General features: G+C 46.5%; 1 protein-coding gene and 1 long non-coding RNA gene across 2 annotated transcripts in view; one reads left to right on the top strand and one right to left on the bottom strand.

The window, feature by feature from the left end:
* The window catches only part of LOC117974697 (uncharacterized), a 29,404-nt gene extending 12,896 nt beyond the window's left edge, over positions 1-16,508 (top strand). The window contains exon 3 of the long non-coding RNA XR_004664823.2: positions 9,728-16,508. This is a non-coding gene — a long non-coding RNA (uncharacterized LOC117974697). The remainder of the gene's footprint in view (positions 1-9,727) is intronic.
* The window catches only part of PIK3AP1 (phosphoinositide-3-kinase adaptor protein 1), a 130,505-nt gene that overhangs the window by 8,086 nt on the left and 104,185 nt on the right, over positions 1-18,234 (bottom strand). The window contains exons 13-16 of the mRNA XM_003825415.6: positions 16,519-16,591; positions 9,614-9,769; positions 3,889-3,959; positions 2,198-2,316 (exon numbers count right to left, since the gene is read on the bottom strand). Coding sequence (XP_003825463.2) covers positions 2,198-2,316; positions 3,889-3,959; positions 9,614-9,769; positions 16,519-16,591 — 419 coding nt within the window. The remainder of the gene's footprint in view (positions 1-2,197; positions 2,317-3,888; positions 3,960-9,613; positions 9,770-16,518; positions 16,592-18,234) is intronic.

Genomic DNA, 18,234 nt, shown 5'->3' on the forward strand with positions numbered 1-18,234 from the left:
AGTCCTCACCTTCAGGAATAAAAGGCCTTGGATCTTGAACCTCCTCCCCTAATACTTAGACTTTCTTGGAGAGGTATAAAACAATGCCTATGAGATGAAGTCTGGCAGGTTTGCCACACACAGCAAGTCTCAGCCCAATCTCAAGCCCCAGTTTCTACATCTGCAAAATGGGATAACACTAAATACCTACGTCTTAGGATTGTGGAGAGAATTAAACAGGATAATGCATTTAGTATGTTTAACAGAATACCTGCCACATAGTAAGTCTCAATAAATAACAGCATTTATCACCATCACTGCTCTTGGTAAGCCCTCCAATCACCAACTATATGATAATTTTCAAGCAACAGAGCACAGTGCAAATTCAGGGGATGGGACTAGATTATTGCTAAGCTTCCTTCCAGGACTAATCTAATCCGTGCCTTCCAGTCTACACCAGGAAAGCATGCCCGGTGGGTGTGGCACAGCTTGGGCCTGGGCGATGTTTGAGTAGCAAGTGCCAACACACAAATGTTGCTGGGAGCGCATGAGAAAGTGATAAATAGCAAAGGGAGAAATGGAAAGATCCTTAGCACAGAGCCAGCCTCTCTTTCCAGAACACCAGAAGAAAGACCTCCTTGTTGCACTTTCTCAACATTCCACTGATGAGCTTCATCTAAAAGTTTCAAAATGCAAAAATCAAAACAAAACAAAACCCTGGTTGAAGAAAAGCTTCCTCCTTCCTTATGCCCCATTAACACATGAACATTTTATTTTAAACATCGAAGAGTTAACTCCTCAGACAAGCCTTGGCTTTTATTCCCAAGGGCTCCTTTCTGCATCTGTGGACACACAGCTAGCTGTGACCACTTTTTCCGTTACTCCACAAGACCGAACCATAAAAAGGTTCCTACCAGAGGCCCAAGTATCATATAAACAAAGGCATACATCAAAATCTAGTAAATTAGTCAAATTCTTTAGTCTAATGCTCATCTCCAAATCTCTAGATATTAACTACTCTCCTGTATATAAAAAAAGATCACTTATATTGCTGAGTTCTTACTATAGGCCAAGAACTCAATGCTTATGTTTCTGCAGAAAGTTCTGCTATTATCCTCATTTTATAGACAAGGAAATTGAGGCTGGGCATGGTGGCTCATGTCTGTAATCCCAGTACTTTGGGAGGCTGAGGCGAGCAGATTACCTGAGGTCAGGAGTTCGAGGCCAGCCTGGTCAACATGGCGAAACCCTGTCTCTACTAAAAACACAAAAATTAGCCAGGCGTGGTGGCAGGTACCTGTAATCCCAGCTACTCGGAAGGCTGAGGCAGGAGAATCACTTGAACCCAGGAGGCGGAGGTTGCAGTGAGCCGAGATTACACCACTGCACTCCAGCCTGGGTAACAGAACAAGAATCTATCTCAAAAAAAAAAGGAAATTGAAATACATGAAAGTTAAATAGTTCTTGCAAGTTTGCAAATAGCTGCTGGAGACTTGACCTCAGGTAGGGGGGCTCTAGAGTCAGGCTTCCCACCACCATACGATGTAGCCTGTCACCTGCATTTTCATTTCCAATTCCTTCATATTTTCTGTTCCCTAAAAGGCACTGTCCCTACAGTCCAGCCAAGGGAATTAGTTATTGAAGAGTTGAATTCTAGCCAAACTGATAAAAACAATTTTAAAAGTTGACATTTTTCAATGTATTTCATTTATGAAACATTGCATTTGCTATTTAAAGTATTTGCAACTAAATAATGCATCACTTAAATTAATGAAGGGTCCACATTGAAATGTGTCCAATGGAGCAGGCATTTCAATTAGCTCTGTACTTATTCTTTTTTTTGAGACAGTTTCTCTCTGTCACCCAGGCTAGAGTGCAGTGGCATGATCTCGGCTCACTGCAACCTCTGCCTCCCGGGTTCAAGCAATTCTCCTGCCTAAGCCTCCTGAGTAGCTGGGACTATAGGCGTGTGCCATCATGCTCGGCTAATTTTTTGTATTTTTAGTAGAGATGGGGTATCACCATGTTAGCCAGGATGGTCTCGATCTCTGGACCCTGTGATCCGCCCGCCTTGGCCTCCCAAAGTGCTGGAATTACAGGCATGAGCCACTGCGCCCAGCTCTGTGCTTATTCTTTAGTCATCTTAGGTGTTTCCGAGTCCTATTCTCCCCTAGGATTCAGAGATAAGGGAAAAATTTCATATCAGTTTTGATGTTACCTCTGTGACGCAGCTCTCGGAGGCACCCTGGGGGGTCTCTCGAGGGACATGGTGGGTGTCCCATCCACTTGTGGGGGGCCTGGACTGCGACTTCTGGTAACCTCAGGGACTTCATTATCCTACAGCAAACAAGATGAGAAAGAAAGGCGAAAACTACATTCAGCAACCAGCATAGCTGGACAACCGTAACTCAAAAGCCCCTTGGTCCTCCTTAGGCTGGGGCTGAAGGTTGTTTGCAAATTGATAATCAACCCAGCCATACCTGGCAGCTTTCCATTTCTTCCTGAAGTCACTGAGGAAGACAATCTGGCCCCAATGATCATTAATTGCCTGAATTCTAATTCCTTGCTACTCAAAGTGTGCTCTGTGGCCGGTCAGCATCAGCATCAGGTGGAAGCTTATTAGAAATGCCCACCCAAGGACTCTTCTCAGAAGGCTTCAGAGTTGGCAGTGACCCATGTGGCCCCTCCTGCTTGTCCCAGCCACTGGTCCCTGGATCAAGCTAGACACATGTCCCAAATTGGGCCAACTTGGAATGGGGCCTCAACCTAAAGCAGCAACTTACTCCCTGCTCGGAGGCCTAATGGACTCAGGGGACTGTGGAGAAGCAGAAGGCAGAGGTGTGAGGGGAAAGAAAGCAGATGTGCACAGAGAAGCAGAGACCAAAGAGCTTTTGGGCCTGGGATACACAGAACAGTGACCCCGGCTCCCTCTGGCAGGTCCTGCAGCTCCTAATCCAGACCCAGAGCATGGCCCCTAACCCTGGATCCCCTGAGACTCACCTGCTCCTTCCCACAGATGCCCCTTTCGGTTTCACTAGTAAGAGTGGATTTCCAGCTGTCTATTTCCTTCCTTCCTTTCTTTCCTTCTTTTCTATTTATTGAGGTGAAGTTAACATAAACTTAACCATTTTAACGTGGACAATTCGGTGGCATTGAGTGTATTTACAATGTTGTGCAGCCTCTATCTAGTCTTAAAAAGTTTTTATCACCCCAAAAAGAAACCCTGTGTGATGGTGAATACTGACTGTCAACTTGATTGGATTGAAGGATGCAAAGTATTGATCCTGGGTGTGTCTGTGAGGGTGTTGCCAAAGGAGATTAACATTCGAGTCAGTGGGCTGGGGAAGGCAGACCCACCCTTAATCTGCGTGGGCACCATCTAGTCAGCTGCCAGCCAATATAAAGCAGGAAGAAAAATGTGAAAAGCAGAGACTGGCTTAGCCTCCCAGCCTACATCTTTCTCCCATGCTGCGTGCTTCCTGCCCTCAAACACTGGACTCCAAGTTCTCCAGTTTTGGGGACTCAGACTGGCTTCCTTGCTCCTCAGCTTGCAGGTGGCCTCTTGTGGGACTCTGTGATTGTGTGAGTTAATACTACTTAATACACACACACACACACACACACACACACACACACCACATATATATATATATATATGTTCTGTCCCTCTAGAGAACCCTAATACACCTGTCCCCATTAAGCAGTTTCTTCCCATTCCTCCTTCCTCCAGCCGCTGGCAACCACCAATCTTCAAACTGTCTCTGTGGATTTGCCCACTCTGGAATTTCATATAAATGGAATCCTATAATATATGACCTTTTGTGCCTGGCTCCTTTCACCTGGGTTTCTATCTCTTGCGATGAAACGACCCCTAGGACAGGATAGGTGGGGTGGAGTCCCAGCTCTCACCTCGTTGTCCCCTTCCATCCCGCTGCTCACACTGAGGAGGCTCCGGGTGCTGGAGCGGTTACTTGTGCTACCTAAAGGGTAGAAAGAAAATCAGCCGGATTGAGGATTCTTTCAGGCTAAAATAAAATAGAGAACTCTAGAACTTATTTAGTTTTACTGATATAAATAATACATAAGCTGTAAGTATGGGGTTCTTCAAACTTTGGCCATCTTATACTTCTTGTTTTCTTAGAGACAAGGTCTTGCTGGAGTGCAGTGGCATGATCACAGCTTATGGTAGCCTCAAACTCCTGGACACAAAAGATCCTCCTGCCTTAGCCCCCTAAGTAGCTGGGACTACAGGTGTGTGCCACCACACCTAGCCAAATTTTTTTTTTTTGTAGCAACAAGATCTCACTCTGTTGCACAGGCTGGTCTTCAACTCTTGGGCTCAAGCGATCCTCCTGCCTCAGCCTCTCAAAGTGCTAGAATTACAAGTGTGAACCACTATGTCCAGCCTTCTACCATTTTATTAGAGTTCAGTTTTTCTTTCAGCATGAAACAAAATTATTCACTTTTTGATGACTAACTTTGGCATTACTGCTACCATTGACTGAGGGCTTTGAAAATGTGATTGCCATTTAACCCCTATGAAAATCCTGTTTGATATTAGTGCTCCAATTTGAAGGACAAGACAGCAAAGGTATTCTGATTCTCAGCTCTTCAGTGGTATTTCTAAAATCTGCAAACTAACTTTGTTGCTGCAGTTTTTTACTTAGGAATTCTAGCAAACAGGTATGTATCACCCATGCAGACACGCCTTGTAATAAGGGGCCAGACCCTTTGACACAAAACAAAATGCAAAGTACACACTCAAAAGTATAATTTTTTTTTCCCCGAGACTGAGTTTTGCTTTGTTACCCAGGCTGGAGTGCAGTGGCACGATCTCGGCTCAGTGCAACCTCCACCTCCCAGGTTCAAGGGATTCTCCTGCCTCAGCCTCCCAAGTAGCTGGGACTACAGGCACGTGCCACCACGCCTGGCTAATTTTTGTATTTTTAGTAGAGACAGCATTTCATCATGTTGGCCAGGCTGGTCTCAAACTCCTGACCTCATGATCCGTCCACCTCGGCCTCCCAAAGAGCTGGGATTACAGGTGTGAGCTACCATGCCCGGCCCTCAGAAGTATAATTTATGTTCATGGTCAGAATTATGACTGTGAGTTTAGGCACTCAAGCCTTTTCAGTTGGGAATTTATCACCTGTATCATTAGAATAGCATCATCCAATAGAACTTTCAGGGCATCTTTTACTGTGTTATCCAATATGGTAGCAAGTGGGAAACATGGCTAGTGCAACCAAGGAAATGAATTTTAAATTTTATTTAGTTGTAATTAACTTAAAAATGTAAATAACCACGTGTGGCCAGTGGCTACCATACTGGACAGCACAGCATTAGAATAAAGCCCAGCACATGGTGATCTAGCAGAGAAGAAGAAAAAATAAGAGTTAACAAAAATAAGGAGATCTTAACTTTAATTTTCCAATATTCTCACTAACAACATAGTCAAGATCTTAGGTTTGCTGAATTTCCACTTCAAATAGCTCCTGGTCATGTAAGTTTATAGGTAGTCAAAAAATAGTTTTGACTGCATTCTGGTATCAACTTTGACCGAATTAATTTAGATGTTAGCTTGAATAGAGCAGGTTAAGATTATAATTTTGAATTCTTTTTTGGGGACAGATTTTTAAATAAAATAATACGTCAAAATGTTTCTATAATCCAGGGGATGCAGAAATTGTTTATTAAGGAACATGAGCCGGGTGCGGTGGCTCACGCCTATAATCCCTACACTTTGGGAGGCTGAGGCGGGTGGATCACGAGGTCAGCAGTTTAAGACCAGCCTGGCCAAGATGGTGAAACCCCGTATCTACTAAATATACAAAAATTAGCTGGGCGTGGTCGCGGGTGCCTGTAATTCCAGCTACTTGGGAGACTGAGGCAGAGAACTGCTTGAACCCGGGAGGCAGAGATTGCAGTGAGCCGATATCATGCCACTGCACTTCAGCCTGGGCGACAGAGTGAGACTCCGTCTCAAAAACAAAAACAAAAACAAAAAGGAACATGTGATCCTGTCCCTTTCTACTCGTTACCCATACACAACACTGTTCAAGGACCAGGCTGTCTTTTTCTCCCTACTCTTCCCAGCCCACTCCTGTCCACAAGTCTAAAACCTCCTCAGTCTCCAAGGCTCAGGACAAATGCTATCAAAACCTCCCCACATTCCCCCAACTAAAAGTAGCCCCTCAGGCCCACGGGCCCCCATCCCTCTGTGGCTAAGCCTCCCCATGCCATTCCTCATTGTTCATCACATTCCCTTACGATGAGCCATAATCCTTTTGAAGGTTATCTACTAGCAAGAAGTCATAAAGCTGCCACAGGCACCAGCTCCATGACTCCGGAAACTCATACCAATCAGTTCCCACTGTCCCTTCTGCTGGCATTCTTAAATCTTCAACCCCAATGTTTGGCTCTGAACCTTGGCCCTGGCCCTCCTCCTCTCCAGGCTGATGACTTACTTGCCCAAATCCCCTCTAGGCTGCACAGTTGTTAGGAGACTCTGGCCCTAGCTCCCATTATCTTCACACTTGCCAGGGGGAAGGGGGGCAGTGCCCACCCCTTGGTAGGCTTCTACCATCAGGGGAGAAGTATCGGACAAGCATCTAACACCATGCTACTCTTGTACTTTCTCTCCTCCATTACAAGCCTCCTAAAGACAGGCTCTGGTTCCTTTTCATCTTTGGTTCTCTAGCATACAGTCTAGCTCAGTATACACAGAGCTGTCCTCAGTATTTGGTGGATCAATGAGTGAGAGAAAAAAATGACCACATAAAAGTATAATATGATTCTTAAGAAACTTGGTTACACTTGAAACTAGCATCTGTTTTAAAAAAGAAAGAAAGAAAAAAGAAACTTGGGCCAGACAACCTAGGAGGTCAACAGCCGTTCTGTTATGAAATTTTTGTTCTCTTAAACATAACACTAATATCTGGCGCTTGAATTTTTAGTTATAACCAGATTTAACCTGCAACTGTTTTTCTGTGGTTCCCAAGAGATGACAGCTGCACCATAATAAAAACAGTGCTTTTTTTAGGGTGTGATTCAGGGGGTTAAGGGGCAGTTGGTAGATAAGCTGGGCCATCCTCACTCTCCCTCTCTGCCATGGGAACTATTTCTATTTGGAAGGCAGTACACCCCCACAGTTGAAAGCATAGGAAGACATAGATGTGAATTCCAGACCCCCTGCTTGCTTGCCAAGAGACTTGGGGCAAGTTGCCTACCCTTTCTGCTCCATTTTCTTATCTAGAAACTCACAGCACTGTTGTATAAAATGAACCCGAAAATATGGTGACATGCTTGGCACAGGGCATGCAAAGAGAAAGCATTTGATTAATGGAAGCAGCTATCTATACCATTATCCATTTCAAGATGGTAGACTAACCACCAGTGACCCCCTAGTCAACCCCCCGCCCAGGATCCACACCTTTGTATGCTCCTGCCCCCTGCCACACTCTAGCTTAGCCATGTGACCTGCTTTGGCCAATATGGCATTAGCAAGTGTGATGCAAGCCAAAGCTTGATAGGCACTAGCAAACTGGAGCTTTTCCTTTTGGCCTATTCCCTCTCCAGATCTTGTTGCCATATAAAAGGCTATGAATTAAAGGCCACGTGTAGAGAGGCCCCGGAGGATGAGAGGTTTCCTTGGATGTTCCAGCCCAAGCAGGGCTTACTGCTGAATGCTGGCTCATGAATGATCCCAGCCGATGCCACAGAGGAAAGATGAACCACCGTCCCCCACTGAGTCCTGTTTAAGTTGTAGGATAAGGCATAAATAAAGGGTTGTTTTAAGCCACTACATTTTGGCATGGTTTATTGCATGGCAAGAGATAACAGAAAGTGTATAACAGGGGCCGGGTGCAGACTACAGCCACAAAGTAGAGTAAAATCCATTGGTCTGTCATTTAGTAACATTTTCTAACCAGATGAGCCAGCCAACCCTGGGCACTAAACCACTGCACAAGGGGAAAAGTACAGTTTATTCTTCCCATCTTCTCCTCACCCCAGGCTATCCCCCAAAAAACATATACACAAAATCTATTCAATTACTCTGAACCTGAAATTAGTGCATTTCTCTTGTTAAATTTCCAGCTGTCACTCTCCTTCCCCACCCTGGGATGCACTGTTCTCACCCTGAGAGGGTTCTACCACTTCTCTCCTCCTCCACAGGTCTGAGAGACAGAGATAGCCACCTGTCCCTTGCTCCTTCTGCCACCTGTGATCCCTGAGGACATCTCTCCCATTCCTGAACTTGTCAGAATTCTCAAATTGCCCCCAGTGGGCTTTGCATACAAATGATCACCCCCATTATGTAAGAGGAAGTTTTCTCCTCTGTCCAGACTAGACTTCCCAGGCAGTCACGTGATAGGCTGTGGGTCTGTTTTGACAGGTAATGAGGGCAGAGACATTCACCTGAAAGAGAAAGGAGCTAGGATCTACTCGCACCTTTGCCATTCACTGGCTATGTAACCTTGGGCAAAATTCTCTCTCTTTCCGGGTCACAAATACCCCATCTATAAAGGATGAAGGAAAACTAGCTCAGAGGTTCTTGACCTAAGTCCATGGGTGGGCAAAATTGTGTGTGTGTGCCCACAGACACATGCATACACCTGTGCATGTATCTGGGGGACACAGCCAAAGTATGTATCAGATTCTCAAGGGGCTTTGTGATGCAGAAAAGATTAAGAACCCCCGGGGTTAGATAACGTTCCTGCTCCAACATGCGTTATGGGGTTCTCTGCCCGACATTTAAGGAGATATGAGTCCTGAAATTCAGCTGCTCTCTGGCTCTTTTATTGCTTTCCTAGCTGTTTTATTAGCACTGAAATGTATGAAAGAAGAGAAACTCAATCTATGTGGCTTGTGAAGCCAATGTGTCTGGAGTCAGGTAACACTGCCCTGGATACGGGAACAAAGCCCTCGGCTCCTGCCTGGTGCATCAGGCTGTATTGTCTGTGCAATCAGACGACTATTGAAGCTTTCCAGCTAAAAGGAGGGCATTTCCTAATTAGATCCTCAACCTGCCTGTAAAGTTGGAATGTTCAAATTTGAGTTCATTATTTTCTTTTTCTCTTCTTTCTTTTTATTTTACTTGAGTCCATTGTTTTCTGATATTTCTGACTCTGTGCCCTTTCCTTTGCTTTATCATAGTTGAGGAAGCAGCAAAGAATGGTGGCTAAGAGCCTTGGCTCTGTATCCAGAATGAGTTCAAATTCCGGCTATTCCACATTAGCTATTTAACCTAGGCCAGAGCACTAAGCCTCTTGCTTCCTCCTCAGTAAACAAAGATGACAGTCCCTATTTCATAGAGCTTCAGTGAGAATTAAATTAGATAATCTATAAAGAGGCTTAGAATATAGTAAATGCTCAATAAATGTTACCTATTAGTATTAGGTTTTGATATTTAGAAAAGGGCTAGAGTAATAATTATCATGTAACTAGGTTTCATGGGATACAAAGCAAACCTCATAGTCAAACAGTAACTCGGCCCCACCTTTTATACCTCTCAAACCCAAACCAGGCCCCACTGGAGATCTCCTGGGCTCTTAAGAGGATGTTTCCTAAGGTCCAAGGGTGCCAGCTGGAGCCCAGTCAAGAAGACCCCACCCCCGCACCCCCAGCTGCTCACTTGCTGTGCTGGAGGTGCTGTCTGTTTTCCAGTCTCCTCGTCTCAGCTCCGTCCTGGGGGGAATGACACTTTTCCTGGGGCCACTCTCATAGACTCCAAACTCCACTTTTGCAGGCAGGTGCTGTGAGTGCCGAATTGGGACCGTGATCTCCAAGTCTGGAATTGGAGGAAAGAGGGATAAGCTGTCAAGATACCAGACTGTCACCTGCCAAGCTGCTCAGCAGCTTCCCTCCACCTGCCTCTCTCACAGGAGCCTGCATGGGAAGGGGAAGGGGAAGGGAAAAGACGATGGGAGAGGGAGGGGCCCTGGGTTGGTGGCCCCCTCCCCTTCAGCACTGAAACTACTGAATCCTGTGTGGCTGTCACTGAGAGACTGAAGAGAGGAATAGAATAATGTGAGAAAGGGACAGAGAAGCGCTTCTGCATCAGGGAGCGGAAAGAACAAACCATAAGAGAAAGGTTTGGGCTCTTAGCCCTGCCACTTAGCATCTGTGGAACTCCAGCAAGACAGTTCTCCTCTCTGAATCACTCCCCTTATCTGAGGAGGGGTATGTCCATCCTTGACTGTAATAACAGGCTGCCCTATGCACCAAGCAGAGTTCTGAGAGCTATGGTATTTTTCATTCATTTAACCCCCACAACACCCAAGAAATAAATATTATCATCATCAATGCCAGCAGAAACTAAGGTACAGAGAAGTGATGTAGCATGTCCTGTCAAACAGCTGGTAAGTGGCAGAGCTGGGATTTGAACCCAGGCTCCGGAGTCCAGGCTCTTAACCACTGCTTGTACAGCCTCTTGCTCTCTGCACAAGGAACGGATGGTGGGTGGGTGGGTGTGGGCTGGGTGGCCCACACACACAGTAATGACCCCGAAAGCTAATGAAAGGAGGTCCTTCAGGCCTATGAAAGATTTTGTGACTTGCAAGGCCCATGGGGTAAAGAGAGCTGATGCCTTTGTCGAGCAAAGCACTGACCTGACCTCCTTACTGGCTTAGCCCTACCCAGAGGTTGTCTCTGTTCCTCCCTACATTTCCAATGCTGGGTTCTAGGAGCAGAAAACAGTAACTCTGATGAGTAGAAAAAAAGTCTGGGGGCAGCAGCACCAACTTCCTCCTGAAGGCAAGATGTGCTCCTGCCTCAAGACTCCCCCGGCTGCCTGGGACCTTCTCAAGCCCAGAGGCAGGGTTTATACAGCGGTGGCTGTACAAACTTGGGTAGAAGAGGTGTTAGCTTTCGGGACGTGTGCTTTTATCTTCTGGTACCACTTCCTCCTCCACCTCTACCCTTCTAGGGGACAGGCGTGGCAGGAAGTTCAGAGAGTCCAGGGGCAGAGGTGGCTCCACCTACCAAAGCCAGAAATGTGGCAGGGTGAATGGATAAACTGGAACAGGATGAAGGAGCAGCGAGAGGACAGGGCACACCAAGTCCCCCAGAACATTCTGCACAGGGAATGATCAGAGTGGATTGTTGGCTTGCACAGGCACCAGCCTTCCTCATCTGGAGACTCTGGCTCCAGGTGTAGTGTATGGTCCAAGTGTCCAACCAACTTCCTAGAGTTTTGTGTAATCCAGGTCTTTTTCACATGCTGGGGCTCTCTTGGCTACAACCATGCCGTGGAAGCACACACCCCAGCTTGGAGCTACTTGGGCAAAAATAGCCAGGGGCACTCACTCTCACATGGGTGGCCCCCACAGTATCTTAGAGACCAAACGAGTGTCAGTCTTTTTTTTTTCTTCCTGCTCTGACTTAGATTTTTAAAAATCATTGTTTGTTTGAGAAGGAATCTCGCTCTGTCGCCAGGCTGGAGTGCAGTGGCGCCATCTTGGCTCACTTCAACCTCTGCCTCCTGGGTTCAAGCAATTCTCCTGCCTCAGCCTCCCGAGTAGCTGGGACTACAGGCACGCGCCACCACGCCCAGCTCATTTTTGCATTTTTAGTAGAGACGGGGTTTCACCATGTTGGCCAGGATGGTCTCAATCTCTTGACCTCATGATCCACCCATCTCAGCCTCCCAAAGTGCTGGGATTAGGTGTGAGCCACCGCACCCAGCCAAAAATCACTTTTTTAAAAGGGAGATTCCGGTCTGCTTAATTAACTTCGAGGAGGCAATTTTTTAACCTCAACTAGTTCTATAAAGAAGGAAAGTAAAATACACAGGAAAAAATAGGGAGTCAAAAGTTCAAAAAATCAGGTAGAACCAGTCCGAATGTTTATAAAATCCTGATATTCTTTGAATAAAGGTACAATGCTAGGAATAGTTATCATGATTATATTGCATAGTGCTTTCCCAAAGTGCATTTATATGCATTATTATACCTCCTTTAAACTTCATGACTTCTCCATTAAGTAGATAAGTCAGGTTATAGCCCCCAGTGAGGAAACTGAGGCACAGAGTGGTTAAAGGAATTGGATCATAAAGTGATTCAGTGACAAAGCAGGAATCAGAACCCAAGTTTCCTGGGACCCGGTTAGCTCCTCTACGTCCTGCTCCACAGGACACACCCAGAACACAAATATTGATTACCTTCTCTGTGAGGCCATGGCTCTCACCAGCCCTTCTCTAATTTCCTACGCCATCAACGCTATGAACCAGCCCAGTAAGAGCAAACAAACCCCTGGGGTTGGAGAAAAACGGGCAAGTTATTAAGAACAGTCTTAATTTTTAATTCTCTTTGGCATTCTAACCCAAATTAAAGATTACTATTTTTTCCCTAAGGCAAACGAAGTTCTCAAATGAATAGTCAGTCATTGTGTTTAGAATGGGTTACATTCTTAGAAAAGATCCTTTAAGCACAAACATTATTCATCAACCCTAATTTTCCTATAATGTTATCGTGTGTCAATAATATGTCATATTTACTCAACCATAAATGATGCCTTCTCTTTGGCAAATGCTGCCCTTCAACCTCAGCATGCAGTACAGGGTCCAACTTCTAATTGCCTGAGGCTGTTTCTCGTAGCAGAATGATGAGTGCCCCTCCCCAAGCAGGCCTCCATCAAAGGCTGATGGGGGCTGGTGTATAAATGTCCCAGCTGTCTCGTTGCTCAGGTGGGTGTTCTCCACTGATTCCTCCCTGTCTCACTTCTCCATCCCCTACCACTTTCCCTGGGATCACCTCCCACACCAGCTATTTGCTCTCAAATCCTTATCAGGGGAGAAAAGTTCTAGAAATGCAAGTGGTAATGCTGGCACAACACTGTGAATGTACTTTATGCCACTAAATTGTATATATATATATATATATATATATATATTTTTTTTTTTTTTTTTTTTTTGAGACAGAGTCTCGCACTGTCGCCCACGCTGGAGTGCAGTGGTGCGATCTTGGCTCACTGCAACCTCCGCCTCCCAGGTTCAAGCGATTCTCCTGCCTCAGCCTCCTGAGTAGCTGGGACTAGAGGCACTTGCCACCACACCCAGCTAATTTTTGTATTTTTCGTAGAGACAAGGTTTTGCCATGTTAGCCAGGCTGCTCTTGAACTCCTGGCCTCAAGTGATCCTCCCACTTCAGCCTCCCAAAGTGCCGGGATTACAGGTGTGAGCCACTGCACCCAGCCTGAATTATGCACTTAAAAATGGTTCAAATGGTAAATTTTATGTTAGGCATATTTTATTACAATAAGCACCACAAACAAGGAGGCCCTTGGGGCTGTCAGGCAGAACGTTCTCCCATATAGATTGCTTGCCGTCCCCGGTCATTCTTGTTTCGTATCAAATTATATACAGTTTAATCTCTCAATAGTTATGACATTGATTAAAGCCCCTGATATAAGAAGTACAAATACTTAACACCCCTCTCCCCAAAATATCCTTGTCAGAGGGTCTGCTTCTTGGAGAGTGGGGGATGGGGGCTGGAGATGGGCAAACTAAGCCATGCTCTTTTGGAAAAATGTAGACACTGACCATTCTAATTTAGACTGTCGCTACTGGTGGGTATAAATCACTTGTTCAGAGCCTGAACAGCCTTGGGTGAACCTTGCATAATGTTTCAGAACTTGTGATTCATTCTGGATGGCCCTGCCTGAGAGGACCTCAGCTGGTGTGTGGGCCTCTGTGTAATCATGGGTGTGGACACTTTTAGGAATACTCCCAGGTGCCAGGCACTGTGCTAAGCACTGGTTATACCCTAACTCATTCAATGCTCCCTAATGGGGTGGGCACTTTCACTTTTACCATTTTGCAAAGCAGGACTGAGGCTCAGGGAGGTGACATATCTCGCCCACAGCTCCCAGCTAGTGAGGGATGAGCAGTGAGCAGGAATTTGACCCCAACCTCGCTGGCCCCAGAGTCCATCCCTGTACCCCTCTACTCCTCTGCATGTGCGTCTGTCCTGCTTCAGTATCTCCAGTGGCACCAGGTGGGGAGCCCAGATGAGTGGTCAGGATGTGATGAGACCCAGAAGGCTCAGGTCTTGAGCCCAGATGGCTGAGCACATGTGACTCCAACGCTAGGACTCCTGGGCCTTCAAACACTGGGTGCAACACCAAATCACAGGTTTCTTGATGCTGTCTGTATTTAAAAACCTGAAATGTCTCATTCCATCAAGGCTTCTATCTTTGGGCTCATGGACTCTAGTTTTAAAAAGCATCTCATCTCTTTTATCACTGAGACCCCTATTATCTGACCCTAGGATGACTGTGCAGATCTCGAAACAGCTTTTCTGCCTTCTCTCCTTTCTCTTCCTCTCAACCAGGAGGACAGACAAGTGTGAACTCAGCCACCGGCAGCATAAATTTAAAATCCAGACACCCAAGCAGAAGACATAGGATGACCTCTCTGACCTTCTGCGATGGTTAAAACCTCTTAACCCCTCTTCTCTCAAAATCATTAACATTCACTAGGTTAGTACTATCTTCAAAACACTGTGTTAGGCATGGTGGAACAGACCCTAGTAGGGAAAGCCAGACCTGTGTGAATACAAAGATAACTGACTCATTAGCTACCAGATGGTGAAGCTAGTGTCTCATAGGTCTCTGTATTTGGCAGGGTGCCTGGTGCTTGTTAAGTGTGGAATGAATGAGTGGTGTCACCAAATAGTTTCCTGAAACCGACCATTCCAACAAAGCCTTCTAGAACTCCATCACTGTACTGTTCTGCACACTGGGGACTCCACGGAGCACACAGCAGACAAGTTTTTGCCCATGTGGAGCTTCTAGTGGAAGGGAGATGGGGTGTTGGACCATAACCTTGAGAACAGAAACCAAAGATGATTCCAGTCTGTGATATGTAAAAAGAGAGGATGCCAGGGAACAGAAAGTGAGTCGTGGAGGGCTACTCTGGAGAGAATGGCAGAGAAGGCCTCTGAAGAGGAGATGCTACACTGAACTCTGAAGGATGAAAAGGGCCTGAAGGTGAAGATGTGGGGAAAGGCAGGGGAATGGCAAGTGCACAGGCCCTGAGGGAGAAATGCTCTTGGCTTGTTAGAGCAATAAATAGGAGTCCAGGGACTGCAGCACAGGGTTTGGGGGAGAATGGAGGATGAGCTCAGGGGTCAGATCACATAGGGCCTTGTAGGCTGTGAGCAGGAATGTGTGATTTTACCCTGAGTGGGACAGGAGCCCCTGGAAGGCTTTGATCAAGGGCGTGGCATTATCTGACTTTTAAATTTTTTAAACATCATTGGCTACAATGGGTTAACTATAGAGGGGCAAGAGTGAACATGGGGAGATGACTGAGTGGCTACTCCCTTAGTCTAGGCAAGAGATGATGTGGCTTGGCTGCAGCAGTGCCATAGGAGATGGTTAGAAATAACCAGATTTAGGATACGCTTTGGAGGCAGAACATCTGTGGACTGCTGATGGCTTGGATGAAGGAATGAGGTGATAGCAACCAGAGACAGAAAAAGAGAAGCGCCAGATGAATGGAAGGGGTGGGAAGTCCCACATATGCTTGAATGAGGAAGGAATACCATGGCCTAGAGTGGTCCAGGAAGGTGTTACTGAGAAGGGGCTGCCAGGGCTGGGTCTTGCAGCCCAGTAGTTTTCATACAGGTGAGAAAGAAGAGGCATGGCATGAGCAAGGGGCCCATGGCAGGAGAGAATGTCCCATTTGGAGACCAGGGTGTTACCAGCCCAACTAGGTTCATGGGAAGTCAGGCAGCTGATGGCAGCTGGAGAGAGACCGTGGAAGCTGTGCACAAACAGGGCTAGATTTTAACTTGGTTCTTCATGTAATAGGGCTCCATTCAAGATCTGAGTGCCTCTGAAAGCCTTCTCCTGCATGCTCCTCTTGCTATAAGGCTGGCCTCGGTTAATCACAGAGGCCCACTATGCCAGAGGCTCTCTGTGGGAAGATGCATTGTGGGTAAACGCCAACTTCTTGCTCAAGGGTGGTGATGCCACATGGCTGGCACAGGGGTAGGCTTAAGGGGAGCGGGGGCCCAGTCCATAGTGTGCAGCACTGGAATTTGTGGCCCTGCTATTGCACCATGGAAGCACTACTACACCTGGGGCATGGGCTTCTGAAGCACTGTATGGTGTGGATGCAGATGACGCCATTGCTCACCAGAATCAGAAATAGACACTGGGTAAATGGGATTTTCTCCTTTCTCTGCTTAAAAAACGTAAGTCCTCCTAATTGCCAAGGGGAGAGTCAGATGTCTGCAGAGGAAGTATCACCATCCTATTTGAGTGAAAAGGTGGAAGGATGCAGAGTTGAATCCACTTATTCACTTCCGGGCATGTCTTATGTACCAGGTACCAGATTGTTTACAGAATAAATAAGATATAACCATTGTCCAAAAGGCCTTTACAGTCTAGTAAAGGCCTGTAAACAGATCTGTAAACAGTATGACGAGTGCTGGGCAAGTGGTCTGCCCACTCAGGCCACAGCCAAAAGGAGAGTCAAGGACAACAGATGACAGCAATGTCCCACACAATGCAGCACCCTAGGAAGCCACATACCTGTCTGCTTTCCTGATTTTTGCTTCTCTCTCTGTCTTCGGGTGATGCTGTCTCTTAGCCGTTTAAGATTTTCCTGGAAAAAAATTTGGTTTATTTTTTAAGTGTACAACAGGATGGTACCCTCTGGACATGAGAGTTTCTTTTAGATTGTATGCTGTTTGCAGGGTATATCACATTGCAGTCACATTTACAACATGCAAATGAGGCTCAGCGCATTCACGGTCAGCCCCCAGAGAAATCCAAATACTCACAGAATCTGTGCCTGAAGAGAAGACATCTCTTCCACAAGAAAGTGTCTTTCCTCCCCTCTGGTTCTCAGCTCTGTTCTATATGACCCCTCTCATGTATGCCTCTTAGCCCAGCTCACAAATACTCCACAGGTATTCCTGTCTCTGAGACTGTGTTCTCACATCACTCCCCTGACCTTCATGGATGTTGGTTCTTCTCCATGAGTCTGGATCAAGGCCCACTTTCTCCCTGAAGCCTCCCCAGATATGCCAACCATCCAGCACTTGGGCTATGCTGCTCCATCATGTGTGCACACTCTTGTGCCTTGCCTCTCTGAGATACTGTGAGCTCTTCAAGGTCAAGAGACCACGTCGTGTACCTTTCCATAATCCTGCCATCTGGTCCATTGTAGTCATTCAATAAATGTTGAATAGACACGTAAGGGTCAAGACTGTTGCTATTTTAGTCAATTAACAATAACGCCGAAGTTAAGTGCCTGAGCATTCTAGGGAAAATGTCCAGACAATCTGGCTGGAGCAGAAGGTTCATGTTGGGGAGTCGCAGGAGGCCCAACTGGAAAGGGGGGTTGGTCTGCAGCTGCAGGCTGAAGAGTCTGACCTGTGTCCAGGAGGCAGCAGGGAAACACTGAACATTGTGAGCTTGTCATGGATTTAAGGTTCTAGTGAACTAGAGAAGAAGGAACAGAGGCCAGCAGACCTTCCTGGAGACTATGGAGTATGCCAGATGCAGGCAACAGAAGCTGACATGGGGATGTGGCTGGAGGAATGGAGAGACAGAAGCAGATGCAAGAGGACAAATGCCGCAGAGCAGGACCAAGCAGGACACACCGCTGACTGGGTGTGCGGAAGCACGGGAGAAGGCCAAAGAGACTCTGAGGTCTGATCTCCCTCTCCTCTGTGATGAGCACAGAGAGGCTGTTGGGAAAGGAAAGCGGCCTTGAGGGATGGTTTGTTGTTAGACATGCTGTGAGCCTGGGGCACTCAGGGGGACAAAGCCAACTGGTGGCTGGAAACATGGAACTGGAGACACAGACTGCACAGAGAAGGAGCTGAAGGAAAGCTTCAATGTCCATTGTGAGAGGGTGACGTGAAGGAGACAGAGGAGTGGACAGAGAGGCAGAGGAAAAGGAAGATGAGGCCTCCACCCAGGAATGTCTCCACACCACCAGCCCCTGAAGGGGAGATGCTCAGGAAGTGGCTAGAGGCTCTCAGGGAACCAAACAATGTGAGCCCCCATGAGCTGGGATTCTGCCGTATTAAATATAAACCTGTCGTCTGCTATGCCCAAGAGTTCTGGGCCAGCTCATGGGAAGGGAAGAGGTCTCTTAGATAGAAACACAGAAAGACATGGCACATGTATACCTATGTAAAAAACCTGCACGTTGTGCACATGTACCCTAGAACTTAAAGTATAACAACAACAATAACAAAAAAACCATACTTGGAAAGGATTTACCTTTCTGCAACA

Source organism: Pan paniscus, chromosome 8 (genome assembly GCF_029289425.2).
Source record: "Pan paniscus chromosome 8, NHGRI_mPanPan1-v2.0_pri, whole genome shotgun sequence".
NCBI lineage: Eukaryota > Metazoa > Chordata > Mammalia > Primates > Hominidae > Pan > Pan paniscus.